Here is a 23,559-nt window from a genome sequence, read left to right as displayed (position 1 = left end):
CATAAAAAGAGAAACATCAAGGTTCAGACCTGCATGTGTGTCAGAAGATATGGGGAGCTTGATGTACTGGTGGAGCTAGGTGCTCAGGTGCATTCAATTGTTTTTTAAGGGCTGAACCTTTTCCATGAAAGAAAACTGTATCTACTTTATCATATCATAGATCTGAAGAGCATAAGAACATAAGCACATAAAAAGGGCGCAGCTGGATCAGGCTAAAGGCTCATCTAGTCCAGCATCTTGTTCTCACAATGGCCAACCAGATGTCCAGATGAAGCCTGCAGGACTTAAGCACAACAGCACCTTTCCCTACTTGCATTTCCCAGCAGCAGGACACAAGAGGCATACTGCCTCTGACAGGGGAGGCAGAACATACCGTATTTTTTGCTCTGTAAGACTCACTTTTTCCCTCCTAAAAAGTAAGGGGAAATGTGTGTGCGTCTTATGGAGCGAATGCAGGCTGCACAGCTATCCCAGAAGCCAGAAGAGCAAGAGGGATTGCTGCTTTCACTGCGCAGCGATCCCTCTTGCTGTTCTGGCTTCTGAGATTCAGAATAGTTTTGTTCTTGTTTTCCTCCTCCAAAAACTGGTGCTTCTTATAGAGCGAAAATACAGTAGCTATCATAGTTAGTACCTATGGATCTGTCTTGCCTGGTCTACTCGTGCAGTGGAATGAGGTAGAGCTGATATAGATGCGGCTGTACATCTTTTAACAGGCAGAAGGCATGATACAGCCGCATAGTAACCTCTGCTGGCATCTGAGCTGTTTTTAGGGCAGCCACCAAAATTCCATAGCTGCCGATTTCAGAGACAGGAAGTGGCTCCACCCCCCTGCAGTGCCCGAAACGCCCAAAAACCGCCATGCCACCCGGATTCCCTCCCTTCAATGCACAGCAGCCATAGTGTGCACTACAGACCCCCATGGCGCCCTATGCCTCCCCTCCCAGTGCAGACTCCCTACCTCCCACCCCCCTGCCCCTGGCTAGCTATGCTACTGGCAAGATATAATAGTTGCATACTCTGCTTGTGATTTTACAGTTGAACATGTTTGTTTTCTCTCCCTTGGATTTTTAGGGCGATTGTGGTCCCCCTGGTAAAACTGGAGCAGCAGGGCTAGTTGGTCTTGATGTGAGTCAGTTCTCCTTGCTGTTTTTTCTATTCATTTAGGGGATCAGTGGGGAGGGATTTCATATAGGACAGGTATCTCTGAATACATGTGTGTATTCAAATAGAAGACTGGATTAATTAGAGATACATTCTGATCCACTAATAGGCATTCAGGATAAAGGGAAGGCTTTAGAGACCTTCATTGCCCCCAGCAACTCCAGGTGGGGCTGGAAAAGACAATCTGAAACCCTGGAGAGCTGCTGCCATGTAGACAATCCTAAGCTACATGGACCAATGGATTTGACTCAGTATAAGGCAACTTTCTATCTTCCTAACCTGTGACCCTCTAGAAGCAACATCTGAAGATGGGAACCTGTGGATCTTTGTTTTAGACAAGCTAAATGTTTTTAGTTGATTCACTGATTCATTGAATAAACTTTCACCTCTTGTATTACTCTTTTTCTTTCTCTTTCTTTCTTCCCTTCTTTCTTTCAGGGGCCCCCAGGCAAGAAAGGAGATCTGGGACAGGAAGGGGCATCAGGCCAACAGGTGGAGTACCATGTATTAGAATCTAAGTCAACTTCTTCCATGGACCTCTCCCCTCCAGAATTCTGATTCACCCTAAGAAAATGGGTTACATGCTGCAAAAGAATCCCAATATATTTGCTGAAACTATATGCTTTGTGCAGAATCAGTTGGGATGCTTTCCTGTGGCTCTGTATCCCCCGCCCTGCCTTGATATATCATGCTTATTACAGGTGTGCATGCACTTTGCATGAACCCCCAGTCAAACCAGGGTGCCTTTGGCTGTTTGGGGCAGTGAAGTCTGGTCCACTAGGGTTAGCTGGGCACTGCCCCTCCAAGCTCAGTCTGGCCTCCTCCAGCCCCTACCCACCTTCTCTACCTTTTTACTTAACAACCAGCCAAGGGGCAGGCTCGGCTGTCAGCTTCCTCCTCCTTCTCAGCCTCAGTGCTGCCCTTGGGAAGAAGAAGGGAAGAAGAAGGGAATGGAACTGGAATTAGCTGACTATGCCTTATATTGGCTCTGGCTCCACCTGTCATTTGCTCTGGTTTGCTGTTGGCCTGCCTATCACTTCCCAGTGAGCACCAGCCTTGGGTGGTTTTTTACCTTATACAAGGTGAGGTGGAATCTCTGCAAACCCCACCTCCCAAGTTGAAGTGGGACCCCCCCCCAAAAAAAAAAGCTTGATAGTGCTTGCCAACTTGGTGGCAAGAAAACCAAATGCTATAGGTGAACAAAAACTCATGGTAAGAAGAAAGATCCACTCTTCCTTCCCATAGTTCTCAGTACCAACTGAGGCAGGGGAGAGATAAATAAAGGAAAAAGTGATAAAGGGTTTTTGCTATCCCAAGATTCTCTTTCTTTGTACAGTGGTACTCCGGGTTAAGTACTTAATTCGTTCTGGAGGTCTGTTCTTAACCTGAAACTGTTCTTAACCTGAAGCACCACTTTAGCTCATGGGGCCTCCTGCTGCTGCTGCGCTGCCGGAGCCTGATTTCTGTTCTCATCCTGAAGCAAAGTTCTTAACCTGAAGCACTATTTCTGAGTTAGCAGAGTCTGTAACCTGAAGCGTGTGTAACCCGAGGTACCACTGTATGTGTATTTCAGGGGCCTCTAGGTCTACCAGGTCCGGCTGGTCAGAAAGGCCGTAAAGGAGAAAAGGTATTTTTTTTTTCTACCAATTTTTATTTTATTTGGTTGACTAACTGACTTGACAGACTGACTGATTTGTATACCACTACAATGTAAAACAATACAACTTCATAAAACTACATACAATATACATGGATCATCGAGTAGGTCAAGAATAAATAACAAAAGGTGAGCTTCTTGAGTGGGCAGGAATGTCTATGACTAATGGGAACACATCACTGAAGGTATCCACTGAATCTCAAAGGGGAGACTGTTCCATAACGACAGAGAACACCCTTTTTTCTGACTGATGCCAGATGAATCAATTGTAGGTGCTTTGTTTTCTATTGCAGTGTTTTTCATCATGGCTTTGATGGTGAACCCATCGCTGAGCTGCTTCCTAATTATTTTTGCTTGTCTCAGGGCTTATCTACACTTCCACTTCTCCCGTGCCCAAAAGCACAGGTCTAAGGGGTTTTTAACTGGTTTCACCTCAGATCATATAAATCTTTTGCCTTTTACTTGTCTAGGCATGTGTCTGAGAAGTTTTGCCTTTGCCCCACTGCTTTCCCCTGGAAAATCCACTCTTTAGTGCTGAATCAGAGCAAATGTTAATCTGGAGAAAACCCGATTGGTGTTTGCTCTGATTCAGCGGTAAACAGTGGGTGTCACCAGGGGGAAAGCACCAGGGCAAGTGTAGACAAGCCCGCAGTTATAGACAAGTGTAGACAAGCTCCTGCAGTTGTATTGGGCCTGTCTTTGGTGGGGGCTTAAGCCCACATTCTCTGCCAACATCTTCTCAGGTTTAAAAAGTGTAATGTGTCATAAAACTGGTTTCGGGGGTGGACATCCCCCCCAGCACCACTAAATTGTTGTTGTTGTGTGTTGTTGTTTATTTCATTTCTACACTGCTTTATATATTTAAGGGGGGGATCTAAAAGCAGTTTACAACACATTAAAACATCAAATAAAGCAATCCAGAATAACATATTACTAAAAATCAAAGAGTACATTCAGCGCAACGTAATTACCGAAAACTAAAATATTATGTCAGATATTTCAAAATAAAACTACAAAATTCAAAAGGTTGACTACAGAATTCATCTTTAATACAGTAGAGTTAACCAAAAGAATCTTAAACTTTTCAAAAGAAAACATTAATAAAAGATATCAAATATATCAAATATAAAATGCACATTTAAAACAGCATAATTATCAAGAGAATAAAATATCCTAAGCATTGAATCAGTGCCATCTACCACTAACTTTTCTCCTGTCAGATTTTATTCCCCTCACCACACTTTTATCTGTATTGATCTGAAATTGTTTTTGCCAATTTGGTTTTAATTGTAGACATACATTCATTCCTTTATGTGTGTAATGCTTTTTTTTTGCCCAAATTGTAGACCTACATTCATTGCTTTATGTGTGTAATACTTTTTTTTGCCCAAATTGTAGATCTACATTCATTGCTTTATGTGTGTAATGCTTTTTTTTTTTGCCCAAAGCCCCACCAAAGCATTGTACAAATGAATACAAACACATTAAAATTACAGAAAGTGCAACAATGCAAAAGATAAGAAAAATGTAAAATAATTGCTCTGGCGTGCTCTGGTCCATGGGGTCACGAAGAGTCGGACACGACTAAACAACTAAACAACAACAACAAACAATTGAAACCAGGCACACTATGGGATTGCCTTTAACTTTTTACTGTTGATGCTTTTCCTGTGAAATTGGTTTGAAGTAATTTATGAGAAGCTGGTTTTGTTGTTGTTATCATTACTATTAATATGTATTACCTTCAGTTCACCTTAAGGTGCTAAGGGCAAGTTGCAGCAATTTTAAAATGCAACATTAAAGACAGTTTTTAAAACTTTCAATTAAAAAAAAAATCAGTCACAAAAAATGGGGTGGGTCCTGAAAATACCTACGCTGGGTGTCAAAGGCGAGGGGAGAATGGAATCAAATGATGGATCAACCACTCTTTTTTATGAGCTGCAGAACAGGTTTTTCCTTCCCAAAGCTTGGCACGGTGAAAGGGTGTGCACATGTTGAATTAAACCTGGTTTTAAAGTTGTGTCTGGAGTAGTCTGCCTTCACTTTTTGCCTCCATCTCTCTTTTCTCTCCATCTCTTCCCTTAGGGGCAGCATGGATATGATGGACATCCCGGGTTCCCTGGCAATCCAGGCAGAAAGGTAAGAAATCACACTGTTGCTCCTGCTTTTGCATAAGAGGTTGCTAGGCCTATATAAACTTGGCAGCAGAAGCTGCCTTTATATGTAGTTAGGCTCCTGGTCCATCTGCCACATTACTGTTTACACCGACTGGCAGCCACTCTCCAGGATATTAGACAGGGAGTTTTACCCAACCCTACCTGGAGATGCTGGGACGCGGGTGGCACTGTGGATTAAACCACAGAGCCTAGGACTTGCCGATCAGAAGGTTGGTGGTTCGAATCCCCGCGACGGGGTGAGCTCCCGTCACTTTGTCCCTGCTCCTGCCAACCTAGCAGTTCAAAAGCACATCAAAGTACAAGTAGATAAATAGGTACCGCGCCGGTGGGAAGGTAAATGGCGTTTCCGTGTGCTGCTCTGGTTCACCAGAAGCAGCTTAGTCATGCTGGCCACATGACCCGGAAGCTGTATGCGGGCTCCCTCAGCCTATAGAGCGAGATGAGCGCCACAACCCCAGAGTCGGCCACGACTGGACCTAATGGTCAGGGGTCCCTTTACCTTTACCTTTACCTGGAGATGCTGGGGTTTGAACCTGGAACATTCTGCATGCAAAGCAATGCTCTACCATGGATATACAGGGTGAGTCCATTAAAAGAGGCCTCATGGATACAGAGTACACATGTTCCAAGGGCCTCTATTGCAGCCAATCAGTCACCAGATGTCTTACATTCTCATTTTTTTTTCAATTGATCTTCTGCTTCAAATAGCAACTCTTTATAAGTTGCCCACTCTCTTTCTGCATTAAGTTTTTTTGCAGATATTCAATGGGGAGAGCCACCAAGGTGTTTTCTGTTCCGATAAATTTTAATATTTCTCCCACACCAAGTAAATCGATTTTATCACCAAGTGGTTTAGGAAACCTTTATGCACATTTGTCTTTTCATACCATAGATATGCATGCCAACCAAATCTATTATCGTGACCTTCCAAGTTCAGAATATCCACATTTTTAAAGTTAATCCACTCCTGCAGCCTGCAAAGACAGGACACCTCATAATATAACCTCAAATGTGGCAGGGAGAAGCCACCTCTTCCCTTAGTATCTGTTAACAAATTATACTTTATCCTTGGTTTCTTCCCCTGCCAGATACTCTCTGGTCATACGTTAAAAGCACATGGGTTTCCCCAAGGAAATTCAGTCTGTAGTGAATTTGTAATCATGCTTATTTGTGTTTTTGTTGCTCATGTTTTTATTGTTAAAACTGAAACCCTGAAAGTCAGGGCTAGATCCTGAGCTCTGGCAATCCACCTCTTTTCTGTTTCCCTGTTTACCCCACCACCATCAGGGCAAACGTGGTAAAGCTGGACCCAGACCTCCAAGAGGCTCCAAAGGCCCCAAGGTAGGCAAAACACTTTGTACTCTTAATAATTATTGATTATGGCTGGCTCTTGTCGCCTTTATTCTTCTGAGATAGTCATTCACTTTTACACCCTGTGTTTACTTCAATGGTTGGATGGGTGATATGTATGAATATCTGTGGTGGCCATGACACTGATGTGACCCATCTTAGGTCTAGCTGCAGCGCAGTTGTGGGTCTTCTTCCACATCCTCTGGTGCCTTAATGACAGTCTCCCCCCCCCCCTTTCCCTATTTTCTCTCTTCCAGGGCTCTCAAGGTGAACATGGTCTCCGTGGTCCCCGGGGACCCCAAGGCCCTTATGTAAGTATTGTTCACAAGGGTGGCTCATTACATTTAAGTTATGCATAAGTTCAGAAGTCTAGAGGTAACAGAGAGGCACTAAGAGCCTTCCTGGGACACATTTGTCTTTGTAGCCCAGCTTTTTCTCCAAGGAACTCAAGGTTCTCACTCTCATTCTTTCCCTACAACAACCCTGTGAGGCAGGTTAGGCTAAGAGGCAGTGACTGGCCCAAGATAACACAGTGAGCTTTATGGCCAAGTGGTGATTTGAACCCTGGTCTCCCAGGTCCTAGTCTGACACACAAACCACTACGCCACACTGGCCTCCTACCAGATACCCACTGGCAAAAGATTTAAAAACTGCAATATTTGTAGCATGTTGCAGTGGGGGTACTCCTGCTCAGGGATTCTGCCAGCCAGCCATGCTTTCTTCCAAGATACTCCATTCCATTCCTCCTTCTCCTTGGCTTCTTTCATTCATTCACTCATGCGCACACACACACACACAGCTACAGTTTTCTATGGTCAATGAGCATGCTCAGTCCTCATTGGGTTGCCCCCTTAGAGCCGAGCCCGTTGGGATTGGTAGTGAGATCAGTGACAGGTGATGGCAGCACCAAGGACAGGTAGGTCCAGAGCCCAGTGACAGCCCTCTCAACTGAGTTGTATAAAGCACAACAATGAGATTAATGAAGAAGTTGGCGTTCAGTGACACTCTCTGCTCCAGTTGTAAGCAGAAACACAGGCAGGTGGAGCCTGACTGAGGGAGGACTGTGGTTGGTGGGGCAATGTCCCATTAACCCTGATAAACCAGTTGCTGCCCTTAGAGGGTTTTTTTCCATATATATAGAGAGAAAGAGTTTCTGCAAACTTCAGGTTTCCCCCTGGATACAGGCAACCCCTGATTTGTGTGGGGGTTGCGTTCTGGGTCATTTCACACAACAGCGGAGCATGCATGTCTGCTCTGCCCCATTATGCCCCCACCCCCATTCCACCATGTTCCATTCCCTTTCCCGACACTTCCGGGTTGCCATGACCACATGCATCAACCGGTCATTTGCCTGTGTGTGGATACTTCCCTCTTCTTTCTTGGTAGCCTCCTTTGGGCTGCAAACATAGCTGTCAACCTTTCCTTTTTTTGCGGGAAATTCCCTTATTCCAGCGCCGTTTCCCACTGCTATCCCGGATTGTTAGATATCCTGTAGACTGTCCCCGGGACAGGTGAGGCTCCTGATCCCTTATTTTCAAATCTGAAAGTTGACAGCTATGGCTGCAAAGCGGTCATAGCACATGAGTTCCCTATTAGTGTAGATGTTCAGCAGCATAACAAGTGCAAGGATAGACTGGTGTGATTTTTCCATAATAAAGATGTGCCATCCAGCATGCTCTGCTTAGAAGACAGCTTGGCTTGAAACCTTGCTATTAGTTTGGAGGTTTTTCCTCTAACAACAAAAATAATAATTGCAGGTTCTTTTCCTCCCTGCTCTGCCAAAGTTATTTTTGCACCAACAATGCAATCCTAGGTATCCACTCAGAGGTAAACTCTGTTGCATTCAGTGTATCTGGGTTGCAGTCTAAGAAACAGATTCCAAAGCAGGACCATGTTTGCTTGGCTCCTTCTCCATGTTTTTCATTGAGTTTGTTGAGTTTATGGTACAGTGTGACTGTGAAGGGGCGTTAATATTGGAGCTCTATCAATTTCTGATGCATTCATGCTGTAGCTTCCCAATCATCAACAAGGGCATCAAGTTTTGAACTTACCAACACATGGCCCAATTATGTTTTATTTTTATTTATTAAATTTTGATACTACCCTTCATCTGAGGATCACAATAGAAAAACACAAAAATGCGTAGCATAATAATAAATAATGAAGCATAGTAATGGAGTTTAAAAAAGGTAAAGGTACCCCTGCCCGTACGGGCCAGTCTTGACAGACTCTGGGGTTGTGCGCCCATCTCACTTAAGAGGCCAGGGGCCAGCGCTGTCCGGAGACACTTCCGGGTCACGTGGCCAGCGTGACATCGCTGCTCTGGCGAGCCAGAGCCGCACACGGAAACGCCGTTTACCTTCCCGCTGGTAAGCGGTCCCTATTTATCTACTTGCACCCGGAGGTGCTGGAGTTTAAAAGGCCATATATCATTTAATTCACCAAAGGCCTGGGAGAGAAGGCCTTCCTGGGGACAGCTTTCCACAAGCAGGGAGCCACTGCAGATAAGGCCCTGTTCTCATGTTGCCACTCTCTGGACCTCTTGTGGAGACATGAGTGCCAGCTGGGCCACTTCATGGGGCCCCAGGAAGTTGGCACCTATGTGTGAGGTGTTTTCAGTTGTATGGTTGGCTTGGGGGGAAATCCATCTGCAAGGTGGGGCCACCCTGGAAGTAACTAACTATGAAGCACTATAAATAATTGTGTTATTTGTCTTTTCCATTCACAGGGTGTTCCTGGGCTCAGGGGGGGCAAGGGAGTCAAGGGGCCCAAAGGAGAAAAAGTAGGTGCTGATTGCTACTGTCTCAGCTTGATACTACCAGTTTGCTAATATACCAGCTAAACTTGCATTCACAACTGACAGCATAAGACAAGAGTAGCCAAGATGGTTCCTTCTATACTGAACTGCAGCTCCTGTAACTATTGACCATTCAGGAGAAGGCATTGCATTGGAAGGCAATGCATTCGCTACCCTATTGTTTGAGTGGCTGTTGTAACACAGGTTACTGTAACTGACTGATTTTTTACATTGTTGAGAATCACTAATCCTTTTCCATTTCTTGGGCATCTTTCTGTAGGGCATCAAAGGCATAATGGGCTACCTTGGTCCCCCGGGGGATAATGGTTTTAAGGTACGTATGAGAATCTGTTGCTGCTCATACCATGTTTGTGAAGGTTTCAAGATTGGCGAAAAGCAGTTTGAACATAAAAGGGCCTAGTCCTCAGTGATTACTTTTTTCTCTTTCAGGGTAAGCGAGGTCCCGTGGGCGTTCCTGGGAGGCCAGGACCAAAAGGGGAGCAGGTAAAAACACAATGTTAAAAACAGTAAAACAGTTACAGTCCTACCTTGGGATAAATACGCTTCAGGTTGAGTGCTTTTGTGTTGCGCTCCGCAGTGACCTGGAAGTAACGGAGCATGTTACTTCCGGGTTTCGCCGTTCGCGCATGTGCAAATGATCAAAGTGACGTCACATGCATGCATGGAAGCGGCGAAACGTGACCCACACACGTGCAGATGCGCTGTCGCATCTTGCGTTCCGTTCAGGATGTGAACAGGGCTCTGGAACAGATCCCATTCGCATCCCGAAGTACCACTGTATAAGAACAGAAACTCAGAGAACTGAAACAAATAATTGGGGGGGGGGACAGGACCCCATCTTCTGTGTCAGGGAAAGCCTGAGAAAAAAGTTGTACTGCTGCCAATTCCAGGGGTGCCTGCACACCCACAAAATTTCCAATGTGGGTGCCCAGCCACTGATGCCCGCTGCCTCACCTCCAACTCTCCAGCAGCGCTGCAGCAACTGGGCCTCTGTTGGGGCCCACTGTGGCCACAGATGTGCTTCTGGGCTGCGCCTGTGGCCACAGTGGGCCCCAACAGAGGCTCTGCAGCAGAGGTAGAGGTTCCAGCCCTGCCGCAGCACTGGAAGGTGGCAGCAGAGTGTGGAGACCAAGCTGCGCATGTTACATCACATCACATCACATCACATCACATCACATCACATCATGATGTCATGTCATGCATGCTTCTGGGCACCCACAGTCTAGGGCCTAAGTCGGTGCAAGATGTGTATAGTACTCATTATTTTTTTTTGTAAACTGCTCTGGTATTAAGAGATCTATAAATATATAAGATATTATAGATACATAAATGCTTTCACACAGGCCCAAGTTGCCTTTTTAACACTCTCTCCTTCATTTTCAGGGTGTTGTTGGCCCACGTGGTACATGGGGATCTGCTGGACACCCTGGCACACCAGTAAGCTCCCCTCCTCCTTTTTCGAACTGCACAGCAATAAATTTGTTGGGCTTGGCTTCTTTGTTTCAGGGACTTAATGGGACATGTATTACTTACACATTAGGAAAATTAAATAAATTCAGAATTCTGCACATAGGCAATATTCCCCCCCCCCCCACTTGGGAACTATTATATTCTGCCACCTGTATAAAGCATGCAGAAGTTACAAACTGGCATCATTCACTGGTTTTGCTAGTTGTAGGGGAGGGTCCACAAGACCTTCCCCCACACACACTTCAGTGAACCACTATAGCTCAGTGGAAGAACATGTGCTTTGCATGTCAGAGGTCTCAAACTCAATCCCTGGCATCCAGAACTTGAAAAACTCATTTTGAAAAAGGAACTAGCTCTAATTCAACACGTCCAAAAAGGAGAGACTTAGTTTGCATTCATCACGTTCATCCTTTTACCAAAACCAAAATGCAATAGCTAGTTCAGTTTATCTCCTAGGATTATTTTCCAGCAACTGTTATTTTAGGGGGACCTCTTTTGGACAAAAGTATTGTTCCTCACTAGTATTGTCTTTGTTCTTCCTCTTCTCAGGGCACATTTGGACAAAAAGTAAGTAATCCTACCCCCACCGTCCCCGCTGCATACATGCACACTGCCCCACTGCCATTGCTGTACCCAATTCTCTTTATATGCTCACTTGCAGTCCTCAATGCCACCACCTTCCATGATTTCACAATTCAGCACATGAGCTGGTGCACTCCAACAATTTATGCAAAGCTTTTGCTCATTTCTGGATTTGAGAGGGCCCTGAGGCAGTGAGAGCCCCACCACCACCACCTACATCAACAGACCCCAGTTGCCATTTTATGTTCCCCCGCAAGGGTACCTGAGATAGTCTTGCAATGGGATATCGTGTGGCAACCACCCCAACCCCCAGCATATCATGGGCTCCAGGATGTCATGAGAAATTTATCTATTTGTTTATTTATTCCTCCCATTTATATCCCACATCTATCACAAGGAGCAGAAGGTTGCATACATGGTTTAACCTCCCCTCCTACTTTATCATCGCAGCAACCCTGTGAGGTAGATCTGGCTGAAAGGGAGTGACTGGTACAAGGTCACCCAGTGAGGTTCATGACTCAAGTGAAGATTTGAACCCTGGTCTCCCAGGTCATAGTTGAACAGTAGCAACACCAAATGACCAAAGGCTCCTAGCCACAACTGCCTGATGCAGGTAGGGGTAATGGGTGAGAGTTGCCAGACTGGGTTTAAGATGCTTGAGCCCTGGCAGCTGCCCAAGAATGACTGACATTGATGTGAATCTTGCCCGCCTATCCCTTTAGACATCTCAAGCCAGGGGCTCTTGACAGCAAATCTCTGGTTTCTTACTCCCTGCACCACAGTGGTAGCTTCAAAGGCAGGGAGCTGCTGCAGGGGTCCTAGCTGTGCTGTTTGCTTTTCAACCTGCACACCAAGCTTTTGGCACCAGCCTTCTTGGGGACTTGGGGGGCAAATCCACCTCCTCCTCTGACAATCCCAGGAGGCTCTTCCTCACAAGGGGACCCTCTGCATTGGATTCAGGGGGCCCTTCCTTGCTCCCCCAGTTCTCAAACAGTAGAGTATCTGGTTCTTCCTCATAGCACTCAATGTCTGGTCAGGGCTAGGCATGGCAGTATAGGGATAGCAGCAGGGCTCACTTTCTGGTGCTTGCTGAAGCAACATCCAAGCTCTGCTCTCCTATAGTGCAGGCTGAGCCTTCCCTGGTCTTCTTCCCTCACCTTCCCTGAGATCAACACCCACCTCAAAACACTCCCCCTCCCTATTTCCAAAATCAATGGAGGGCACTGCAAAAGGTAAGGGAGCCAGCCTCCCACCCTGCCTGCCCCGCCTTGTGAGTCAAGTACCGTCCAAATCTCAGTGGTTATTTACTTGTCTCTTCTCTCTTGTTTTCACCAGGGCCTCAAAGGCTTGGAAGGTGACGCAGGACCAAAAGGTCTACCAGGCCTGCCTGTAAGTTAAGGCTGCCCTTTCTGTATTTTTCTTTCAAACCAAGTACTTGCAAGATTTCCTCCATGCATACTAAAAACAGCAAGCATCCTTTAAAAAAAAAAGAAATGGTCATTGTTATTTTTACTAGCTAGCCAGTTGAAGGCATTTCCTGGGGTGTGGCTACTGTCACATGCTGACAGCTTCTAGGTGCCACAGGTGAGAGCTGAGTGCAGGGTGGGGGAGACTAAAGGTGGGCAAACTACCCGGGAAGAACCATGACATGTCTCCTATCAGAGGTACTACCCCTCCCTTAACACCCCATACGCCTCACATTTCCCCCTAATATATGTGTTTTTCTACATACTGTTTGGTTGAAGAACTGAACTGCAAAATTCAGAGAAGTGCAAATCTCTCAGGATAGTTTGTGTTTCAGTTTATGCCAGTGGTGTCCAAACTTTTTTCAAAGAGAGCCAGATTTGATGAAGTGAAGGGCCATGGAGGCTGACCAAAGGGCTGACCAAAGTTATTGTTGACCTTTTTTTAGGATTGAAGTTCTTGAGCTTTTTTTATTATTCAAACCCAAAGGTGTTTTTAGGATTTTACCCCAGGAAATAAATAAACTGCCGGCGGGCCAAATTAGGCACCTGAAATGGACTTGGGACATGTCTGGATTATGCATTGGTGTGGATTTGGTATTTTTGTATTGTGCTAGTTAGATAGTTCCTCATTCAGATGCAAGCAGGCATTTCTCGGGATGTATTAAGTTTCAGGGCATGCATATTGAATGCAGAAGCATGTGTAATGCATGTCGTTTCAGAACCTCTTTTTCCCAAACACCAGGAGTACCAAAGAAGCCTGAGGACCATAGCACTGAGCACCAGGCTTTCCAAAACAGGATTGATGATACTCTTTCTTACTTATAGGGCATGCCTGGTGTTCCTGGACCCCCTGGTGCTTCACTGAACATCTCCATGGAAGACTTGAAGGTAGTTATGCCCTGTCAGTTTCTTCCACTTTCTCATTTTCCCAATCTTAAGTTTTGTTTGCCATATTTTTGCACCACTTTCTGACATCATTTTTTAGAAGCTCTCAGGAAAGTTAATTAGCATTTTAATGTGAATACACACATTTTTACAAAACACTTTATTGCATTTTTTATATTTTCACAAATATATGCATGTTTATGCACAGTTTCCTCTAATACTGTATATGTGTGCATTTTTTAGTTAGAGGAGTTGTTCTGAACCGCAAGCCCAAAGGAGGGCTCATGGGAGTGATTTGGTGCAGGATACCATGTCAAAAACACAAGAGTGATCAGTTCTAGTGCTTTGTTCAAGAAAGGTCTAGACTCACTGCAAATCAGCCTGCCAGGTCTCAGCATTTACAAATGCAGGACAGACACCACAGCAAGAAGATGGCTGGTCTGCACCCAAGCAAACATGCATACATTCTTTATACACAAAGCAGCACTTTGGCCAGGCCTTCCCATCACTTCACCTGAACAGATGAGGGCATAGATGACAAATACAGATAGTTCCCCTTTCTGGGCTCAGAGCCCAGCACCCCAAGCCCACAGATAAGGATAGCAGCGAAACAATCCAATTAGCTTATATCGAAGCAAGTGAATATAAACATATATGAGCTTATTGTTAAAACAACTAGTAATTAATTGTGGGGTTATCGTGACTACCAAGATGGTGTTTGCAGAGCTTCTGGAACAGTTTACCTTTGGTTCAGCACAGGACTGCACACCAAAATTCAAAGAACTGCAAATTTCACAAGGATAGGGTTATATGCCATGAAAGTCCTATTCAGAGCAGATCCATTGAAATTTATGGGAATGGCATACATTAATTTCTGTGGGTCTGCTGTGAGTAGAACTTTGTTGGATATAACTCACGACTTCTAATTTTTTTGGGAGGATTCAACTTGCACTCTGATGGAGAGCATGCACCTCCTCTATGCATGATCTGCAGTGGCACAAAGCTTATTGTGGGGCACCCACACACCCCCATTCTTTATTATCTTCTACATGGTTTGATTGATATTGACATGGGACACCATACCTGACAGTGGCTTGACTTTGTATTCTGCTTCATTTCCTTTTATTTTTATTTTGCTAGCATCTAATTTATTCAGCAAGGAAGCTGAACTATGACTATGTGTGGAGCCTCATGGATAGCTTGGGACGAGAACTGAAGCTCCTGGTAGATCCTCCAAATGGGACCAGAGACTACCCAGCTGCCACTTGCAAAGAGCTTCTGCTGGCACAACCCCATCTCCCAGATGGTAGGAACATAAGAACTGAAGAACTGAAGAAGAGCCCCGCTGGGTCAAAGGCCCATCTAGTCCAGAATCCTCACAGTGGGCCAACCAGATGCCCCAACTGTTGACCTACAAGCAGGACCCAAGTACAACAGCACTCTTCCCACCTGCAATTCCCAGCCACTAGTATTCAGAGGCATACTGCCTTCAACCACAGAGGCAGAGCAAAGCCATCATGGCTAGTGGCCATTGGCAGCCCGATCCTCCATGATTCTGTGTAGGCCTGTTTTAAAACCATCCAAGCTGAGGGCCATCATTGCCTCCTGTGAGAGCAAGTTCCATAGTTTAACTATGCACAGTATGAAGTACTTTCTGTCTGTCTGTCTGTCCTAATTCATTCAACAACAGTAAGAATTTGTGCTGGGCCCAGGGGTTAACCCAAACCACGCGGTCCAGGTCCGGTCCCTAATCCAAGGATTCCGCGAGGAGTCAGTCGAACAGGGCCAAGGCAGGAAACTAGGCTAGGTCAGGCACAGGGTCTCAGGCAGGTTCTAGCAAACAGCAATGTTGCTCCCGCAACCTGGGGCGGGGTCCGGCAGCCTTTTATCTCTGACGGGGTAACGGCCGGTCCTGATCCCCCGGTGACTCACCTCCCTGTCTTGCCCAAAGGCGAGCACTCCTCCTGTGAGTACTCAGGTCTCTCCTTCTCTCAGACATGAGTCTCTGCAGCTTGGGAAATGTTGGTGGGTTACTAGACCTCAGCCTCTCCTGACCCAACTGGTAGTGGAGCAGCTGTATGTGATTGCCCAGCAGAGGGCAATGAGGTAATCCCCACATCTGGAGCCAGGGCAGGCTCAGGCCCCTGACTTGGCCCAGCTGGTGCTTGTTGCAGGGGAGCCTGTGCAAACTGGGGCTCTTCAGAATCAGGCCCCAGACTCGGTTCAGATGCCACCTGAGGCAGAGGATCCGGTGTGGATTGAGACTCCTCCAGCTCCGAGCCCAAGTCCCAGGCCATCACAGAATTATATCCATCACTCAGCCCACTTGTTTATTTAGTTATTACATTTATATACCACCTTTATCTTCCAAGGATCTCAAGGTGGTATACATGGTTATCCTCCTCCCTATTTCATCCTCCTGACCCTGTGAGGTTGGTTAGGCAAAGAGATTGTGACTGGCCCAAGGTCACCCAGAGGGCTTCATAGCTGAGTGGAGATTCGAACCCTGCTCTCCCAAATCCTAGTCTTAACATTCTAACCATTGCACCACACTGCATCTTAATTTAAAAAGGATATTGACAAGCTGGAACGTGTGCAACCAAGATGATCAAAGGAAACCAAGCCTTATGAGGAACGGTTGAGAGTGTTGGTTGTGTTTAGAGGAGATTGAGAGGAGATATGACAGCCATCTTCAAATATATAAAGGATTGTTACATGGAGAATGGAGCAAGCTTGGAGGTGCTGGACTCTCCTTCCTTGGAGGTTTTTAAGTAGAGGTTGGATATGTCACGTATGATCTAGTTGAGATTCTTTCATTGCAGGGAGTTGGGCTTGAAGACCCTTGTGGTCCCTTCCAGCTCTATAATTTTATGGTTCTGTGAATCTAACCCACCTACACTGGCAAGAAACCCACCCGCAAAGCTTGTCCATGAGGAAGTTGCTATTTCCACCAGAATTGCCTGCAAATGGCTTGACATCCAGGGCATTGGGGGAGTGTGTGTGTGTGTGTGTGTGTGTGTGTGTGTGTAGAATGGCAACAGTATCCATTGAGAGCAACAAAATGTGACTAGTGGATAAGTTTGTATCCCCAAATCCCCACAAACATTTTCACTTGACTCTAGCTAGAGCAAGGGTTGGCAAACTACAGCCTGGGGGCCGGATGTGGCCCACCAGGCTCGTAAATCCAGCCCACGGACCCTGCCGCCCGCTCAGTCAGTCCTGGCCTTGGATGACAGGCTGCAGCGCGTGGTGCACATCGCCTGGGAGCTCCGCGGATATGGGCCAATGGAGTGGCTGCTGCTCATCAACAATGCTGGTGAGCAGGCAGCACCAAGACATGCTCCTGAGCACATGCAGAGTGCGTTCCTCCTCCAGGTCTGGAGGCAGCTGCGGGACCGGCTTGCAGGGTACAGTGGTGCCCCGCAAGACGAATGCCTCGCTAGACGAAAAACGCGCAAGACGAAAGGGTTTTTCGTTTCTTGAGTTGCTTCACAAGATGAATTTCCCTATGGGCTTGCTTCGCAAGACGAAAACGTCTTGCAGGTTTGCTTCCTTTTTCTTAAAGCCGTTAATACCCGGGGAATCCGCGCTCCGCAAGACGAAAAAATCGCAAGACGAAGCAACTCGCGGAACGAATTAATTTCGTCTTGCGAGGCACCACTGTATTTATATTTTTCAAAATATAGCCCGGTGCCCCACAAGGACTGAGGGGCAGTGGACCGGCCCCCTGATGAAAAAAATTTCTGACCCCTGAGCTAGAGCTAAGAAGTCCTGATTTGGAAGTCCTTTAAAGCTTGGGTTTTTTCTTTTTACAATTGATTCGCTTCACTGTTTGGTTGTTTGCTCTTTAGAAAACAAATCAAATAAAAATAAATAAATATTACCATTACCTTGTAATGCAACTTTCCTAATAGCCTTGGGTTACCAGAAATTCCATGCAGGCAAGTGTGCAGGCTCCTCTGCCAATCAGCTTGGTTCTCAATGCTGACTGTGCTCTGTACCCTTCTCCACAGGCCTGTTTGGTAGGAGGCCTATTTGTTTTATCAGCCTGCTAAGATCCTTGCCACGTGCCTCTCTAAGCTGGCTGGGGAGAAGGGGGCTTGAAAGCACGATGCTGCTTAGTCTCTTAGCAGGCTAGTTATAAAGGAAATTTGTTTCATTTCAGGGCATTACTACATAGACCCCAACCAAGGCAGCCCACAAGACTCTTTGGTGGCATTTTGCAACTTCACGGCTGGGGGAGAGACTTGTATTTCTCCTGTGCAAAACCAAGTAAGAATTCTAAGGTTTCTGAGCAGGGCGAAAGCTCAGTCATGCACCCAACACCATTGCTGTTGCTGTTGTTGTTGTTACTATTATTATTATTAAATGTGTGATTCAATGTGTGGTTCTCCTTTTACATGCATGCAATAAAAACAGCTAACATATTATCCTTTTGCTTATTATTGTTTCAATTATTAACCCACCCTTCACTGTAACATCCCAGGGCAGGTTCAAGCCATTAAAAAATACAATATTGCAAGCAGTTGAAAACAGGTTAAAGTCACTGATTACATCATCGTTATTACTAATAAACCTATTGATCACCTTTTACATGCATCTCAAGGTGGTTTACAAACATACCATAAAACAGCTTAAAATTGTTGTTGTTGTTGTTGTTGTTATCATCATCATCTCAGTTGGTAAGAGGATAGTGATGATAACGCCAGGGTTGCAGGTTGGACTAGATGATCCTCAGGGTCTCTTCCAAATCTACAATACTATGATCATATGTGCCATTGCCACAGTGCTGCTGTGTAATTAATTGCAAAGTGCTTCTTAGCTGGCTGTGTTGTGTGTGTGTTTAAAGAATAATATCAAAATACTCTTCCCTGCAGATTAGATGATCCTCAGGATCCCTCCCAATTTCTTACCAACCCTTCACCATAAAGTCCTAGGGCATGTTGCAGCGATTTAAAAATACAATATCAAAAGCAGTTTAAAACAAGCTACCATCACAAGAATAGGGTGCATCCATACTTTGGCCGCAGGTAGTGCTGTGGGTTAAACCACAGAGCCTAGGACTTGCTGATCAGAAGGTCAGCGGTTCGAATCCCTGTGACGGGGTGAGCTCCTGTTGCTCGGTCCCAGCTCCTGCCAACCTAGCAGTTCGAAAGCACAAAGTGCAAGTAGATAAATAGGTACCACTCGGACGGGAAGGTAAACAGTGTTTCTGTGCACTGCTCTGGTTTGCCAGAAGCGGCTTAGTCATGCTGGCCACATGACCCGGAAGCTGTACTTCGGCTCCCTCAGCCAATAAAGCGAGATGAGTGTCGCAACCCCAGAGTCGGTCACAACTGGACCTAATGGTCAGGGGTCCCTTTACCTATACTTTGGCCACCTCATGAGAAGATAAGACTCCCTGGAAAAGGCCCTGATGTTGGGAAAGATTGAGGGCACAAGGAGAAGGGGACAGCAGAGGACGAGATGGTTGGACAGTGTTCTCAAAGCTACCAGCATGAGTTTGACCAAACTGCGGGAGGCAGTGAAAGACAGGGGTGCCTGGCGCTCTCTGGTCCATGGCGGACATGACTAAATGACTAAACAACACACACACACACACATAATGTTAAAGGCCAGGATAAAGAGATGCATGTTCAGCTCGTTATGGAAACTGCATAATGAAGGTGCCTGGCATCACAATGAAAAGACCTTCAATTATTTCCAGATAATGGAAACAGTGGTGTGGGACTGCCTGTCGTATCTCAACAGGGATGCTGTTCCCACAAATCAGGGGCAGCCACCCTGAAAGCCTTGCTCTGTGTTACTGCTCTGTGCCCAACAGGGGTTTCTAATCACTGTAAAAATCTGTGATCTTTGATGAACTCTCTCTGTGTGTTTTTAAACCATCAGGTCCCCATCAAAGCCTGGTTGAGGGCATATGCTTTGGAAAACACCTTCCAGTGGTTCAGTTCCCTGCCTGGTGGTTTCATGGTAAGCTTCTCTGTAAGCAACACTGAAGTTTCCATCACAAAATTTTCCCTCTGGAAAGCTCATCAGCATTTTGGTACAAATGTCTCGTAACAGGCACATTTCTGGCTGCAGTTTTGGATAATACACACTCCTATGCAATAAAATTTCCCTCTGATTGTAATACATTTTTATGCACACCGTTCTCTAATATGTGCATTTTTTTTTCTACATGATGTTTGCTCAGAGAACTGCATTGCAAAATTCAGAGAAGCAAAAATTTCAAAGGATAGCTGTATTTTGGTTTGTGCATTCATTCTAGAACTGTGAATTAGGTAGTTCCAATGCAAACAAAACCAAGCGCCTTCTCCATCCCTACTTAGTCATCATAACTTGGTACCTGACTTGCCTATTAATACATGCAATCCTCTGCATCAGGTGTGGGAAACCTTTGGCCCTGCAGACAGTGCTGAAGTACAACTCCCATCAGCCTCAGCAGGCATGGGCAATGACCAGCAATTATGGGAGCTGTACTTCAACAAAGAGGGGGGGTGGGGCTTGCCTAAGTGACCTGGTGAATTTGAACTTATTGAGCAGAAAGGAGTTTTATCCTTTCCCCTGACATCCTAGTGTTTCAAATCCCTCTATCTGCATTTTAAAATGCAGTCCTAAATGGCAGGAGCACCAAAGCAGGTAGAAAGAAATGATGTGTTTGGTTGGAATCCTTCGCTCCTGACATTCTAGCTTTCTACATGAGGTGTGATGATATCCTCCCACCCCTCAACACACACACAAGATAGTGTTCAGCCCTGCAAGCTTGACCAGCTTTGGCCAACTCTTAACCCTCTGTCCTCTCTTGGTTGCTGCAGCTGGAGTACCAGGATACGACCACTGTCCAGCTACGTTTCCTGAAGCTTCATAGCAGCCTGGCCACCCAGAAGGTGTCGTATTCCTGCAGACCTCATCCAGATGGGGGCAAGCTGCAGCTGGAAAAAGAAATCAGGTTCCTTACCGACTCCCAAGAGCAGAGTTATGCGGCTGTCCTTGAAGGGTGCACAGTAAGTGGAAGGAAATGCATGACTGACATAGGAAGCTGCCTCTGAGTCAAACCAATATTGTCTACACTGACTGGCAGCAGCTCTCCAGGGTTTCAATCAAGGAATCTCTCCCAGGCATGCCTTGAGATGCCAAGGGTTGAACCTGGGACCTTCTGCATGCAAGATAGTTGCCCTACCACTGAGCTACACCCCCTTCCCTACAATTTTAATGGAGTGGAACAAGGGTGAAAAACACCATCTATATGTCCACCCTAAAGTATGAGGAATTTCTCCTCATGCATAAGGGGAAAGTCAATAAAGAGGACACTAGGAGGGTCCTTTACTTGGTCAAACAGAAGAGCGGCTGCTTGAGAGAACCTACAGAAGTGGAGTCCACAGGCCTATAAATTAGATGGAGGCATCCCCTCACCTTACCTTTATGCATGCATAAAAATGAGGCCACCTTCTCAGAGGAAAAGCATACCTACACTATCTGAGCTGGGTGCCAGATTCATCAAGAAGAACAGGGTGCCTGCTCTCTATCAGACTCACTCAAGGCTGGGTTTGGCCTGCATAAACATTCTTAACAAAGTCCTAATATGATTTGAGTAAGCTGGTTCTTCTAACAATATCCTTAATGCAGTCTGAGTAAGGGGAATTGGCTGATTCCCCTTACAGTGGCCATGCCCACCTGTCAAAGTTATCTTGCAACAGGTAGGGCAGATACAGATCTGAGCTGCCAGCACGATGGGGAATTATTCACACACATTTCTCAGCCTATCTTCAAAACAATATAGTCTAGCAAGTTGCATGTGTGAAGGTTTTGCGTTGCAAAATGAAAGATTTGGCTCTTGCCTAATAATTCTGCCTTGCATATTTCAGCTGGACAATGAATCTTCTATCATTGACACCATCTTCCATTTCTCCACGGAGGACCTTACCCTTTTGCCTGTGCGTGACCTAGCTGTGTTTCATAATGGGGACGTCTCTCATCAGTTCGGGTTCACGGTTGGGCCTGTTTGCTTCAGCTAAGATTGACTTTGAACAAATGAATGCATCTTTCCTCTTGTGGAAGCAAAACTTCAGAGAAAAGAGAGAAAATCTTGTACAGAACAATGTGGCCCTTAAAAGCTACTGTTCCTATTTATGAGTTCTTTGTCTAAAGTTGCATTCCTTCTGAAGGATATTGTTTTACAACTCATTTCTGTATGTAAAAAGGTGTTAATTTAAGTCCCAGTGGAGATGTTATTGAGTTACCTTGGGCATAGCTGTCAACTTTTCCCTTTTCTTGCGAGGAATCCTATTCGGAATAAGGGAATTTCCCTTTAAAAAAGGGAAAAGTTGACAGCTATGACCTTGGGGGAGGCTGCGTAGTCTTTTTTATGGTCTTTATATTTAACAATCACAGAATCCTGGTGCAATTTCTTTCCTCCAGTGTGCAGTGATGGGGAAAAATTGAACCTGTTGATTTTCAACCTGGTCTGTACCTATTAAAATTGTTGTGCCTTTAGAAACATATTAACCCTTAATTACATTTGTAAAATTCAGCCAGTAAATTAATGCAGCTTAGTGGAGCTAAATGCAATCAGCATTAGTCCTATTTTGAATTGCTGAATTGCACAAATAACCTGTGGTCCCTTTCATGGGGTCAGTCCAGGGTGACTTTGCTGTTGTTTTGTATACCCTGTGTCCCTCTGTTCCCATGAATCTGCAGTGTTCTATTCTGAGCGGCATAACACTTAGCATGTTAAATTAGAGGGAAGGAACTTGATCCAACCCACGGGCCAGTTCCATATATCTCCCATAGCCTGAAGGCCAACTCTGATGGGAATGGGGTAGAACTTCACACCGGTCATTCACAGTTATGTCAGCTGACCTGTTTTCCTTTGCCCTCAGTGTTTGAATTCAGTACAGTAGGTTAGTTTCTACATGCACTCGCACACTCCTCTCTATCTCCCATCCAGACAAGCAAGAGGCATTATCAGAGTTCAAGGACACATTTCAGACAGGCAACAAAGACCCAATGAGGGTACCAAACAGGACTGTGAGGGGCATGGCCTAGGGAGATGCCTGAGGGCCAGATAGAGAGGTCTAGAGGGCCACATTTGTCCCCTGTGCGTAAGGTTCCCTGGCCTAGGGAAAGGCCTGGTGGGCTGCATCAGACCATCTGGAGGTTTGCCTTTCTTGGTTTAAAACAACTTGAAAAGTGCAGGATTCCAGAACTTGGTTTGGGGTTTTATTTTATTTCAAGGACTGCAAAACCTGAAGCATGTTTTCCTCTCTGTGTGAAAAGACACAATTTCAAAAACTGGTCCACCACTGCCTCATTTTGTCCTTGTAAAGCAAAAGCATTCCAGTGTTTCTCCCCCCCCTCATTTTGGAGAGGAATGAAATGTTAACATCTGACTATGTGCTACTGTGCATTATGAACATCAACAGGCAAATGCAGGAGATCAATCAATTAAGATGCACTTCACAAAGGGGATGTATCCAGGGGCTTAGCTAGCTGCTCCAGCACCCAGAGCAGCAGGGGCGGGGCAAGCTGCCCAGGGGGCCGCTGTGGCAAGCTGCCCATGTAGTCCGCCTAGCAGACACAAGCCGCACGCTGCTGTTTTGAGCAGTGCAGAGCGCCAAGCCACTGTGTCACTCCCAGGAGAGACGTGTGGCTCGGGCGCACTGCAGGCCAGGCCCTACGGTAAGTGCCACCCCCCGCGGTGTGCCATTTTGTCATCCCCCTCAAGGATGACACCCGGGGTGGGCTGCACCCCATGCACCCCCCTTCCTATACCCCTGGATGCATCGCTGTTATGTACTGAGTTGAATAGGATCCAAACTGCAGCAGTCTGATTGGTCCTAGAACAATAGGATCCAAAAGGCAGCAGTCTGATTGGTCCTAGAACAATAGGATTCAGAATGCAGCAGTCTGATTGGTCCTAGAACAATGCAGCAGTATGATTGGTTGGCAGGAACTACCCAATCATGCTCCAGATAGAAGTGAATCCACAAC

General features: G+C 45.8%; 2 protein-coding genes across 3 annotated transcripts in view; one reads left to right on the top strand and one right to left on the bottom strand.

Annotated features, from left to right (window-relative positions):
• The window catches only part of LOC307207815 (uncharacterized protein), a 150,760-nt gene extending 127,411 nt beyond the window's left edge, over nt 1–23,349 (top strand). For both annotated transcript variants that reach the window (XM_079961896.1, XM_079961897.1), the window contains exons 51-68: nt 1,072–1,125; nt 1,600–1,653; nt 2,735–2,788; nt 4,904–4,957; nt 6,283–6,336; nt 6,603–6,656; nt 9,074–9,127; nt 9,423–9,476; nt 9,593–9,646; nt 10,547–10,600; nt 11,183–11,200; nt 12,551–12,604; nt 13,507–13,569; nt 14,707–14,872; nt 17,732–17,838; nt 19,459–19,539; nt 20,385–20,573; nt 21,435–23,349. In XM_079961896.1, coding sequence (XP_079818022.1) covers nt 1,072–1,125; nt 1,600–1,653; nt 2,735–2,788; nt 4,904–4,957; nt 6,283–6,336; nt 6,603–6,656; nt 9,074–9,127; nt 9,423–9,476; nt 9,593–9,646; nt 10,547–10,600; nt 11,183–11,200; nt 12,551–12,604; nt 13,507–13,569; nt 14,707–14,872; nt 17,732–17,838; nt 19,459–19,539; nt 20,385–20,573; nt 21,435–21,584 — 1,368 coding nt within the window. In that variant the 3' untranslated portion in view covers nt 21,585–23,349. The remainder of the gene's footprint in view (nt 1–1,071; nt 1,126–1,599; nt 1,654–2,734; nt 2,789–4,903; nt 4,958–6,282; nt 6,337–6,602; nt 6,657–9,073; nt 9,128–9,422; nt 9,477–9,592; nt 9,647–10,546; nt 10,601–11,182; nt 11,201–12,550; nt 12,605–13,506; nt 13,570–14,706; nt 14,873–17,731; nt 17,839–19,458; nt 19,540–20,384; nt 20,574–21,434) is intronic.
• SLC31A2 (solute carrier family 31 member 2) overlaps nt 1–23,559 on the bottom strand; it is a 543,264-nt gene that overhangs the window by 390,384 nt on the left and 129,321 nt on the right. The gene's annotated exons all lie outside the window — the stretch shown is intronic.

Source organism: Podarcis cretensis, assembly GCF_951804945.1.
Source record: "Podarcis cretensis genome assembly, chromosome: Z".
Taxonomy (NCBI): Eukaryota; Metazoa; Chordata; class Lepidosauria; order Squamata; family Lacertidae; genus Podarcis; species Podarcis cretensis.
This window is presented reverse-complemented; position numbering and strand designations above follow the sequence as displayed.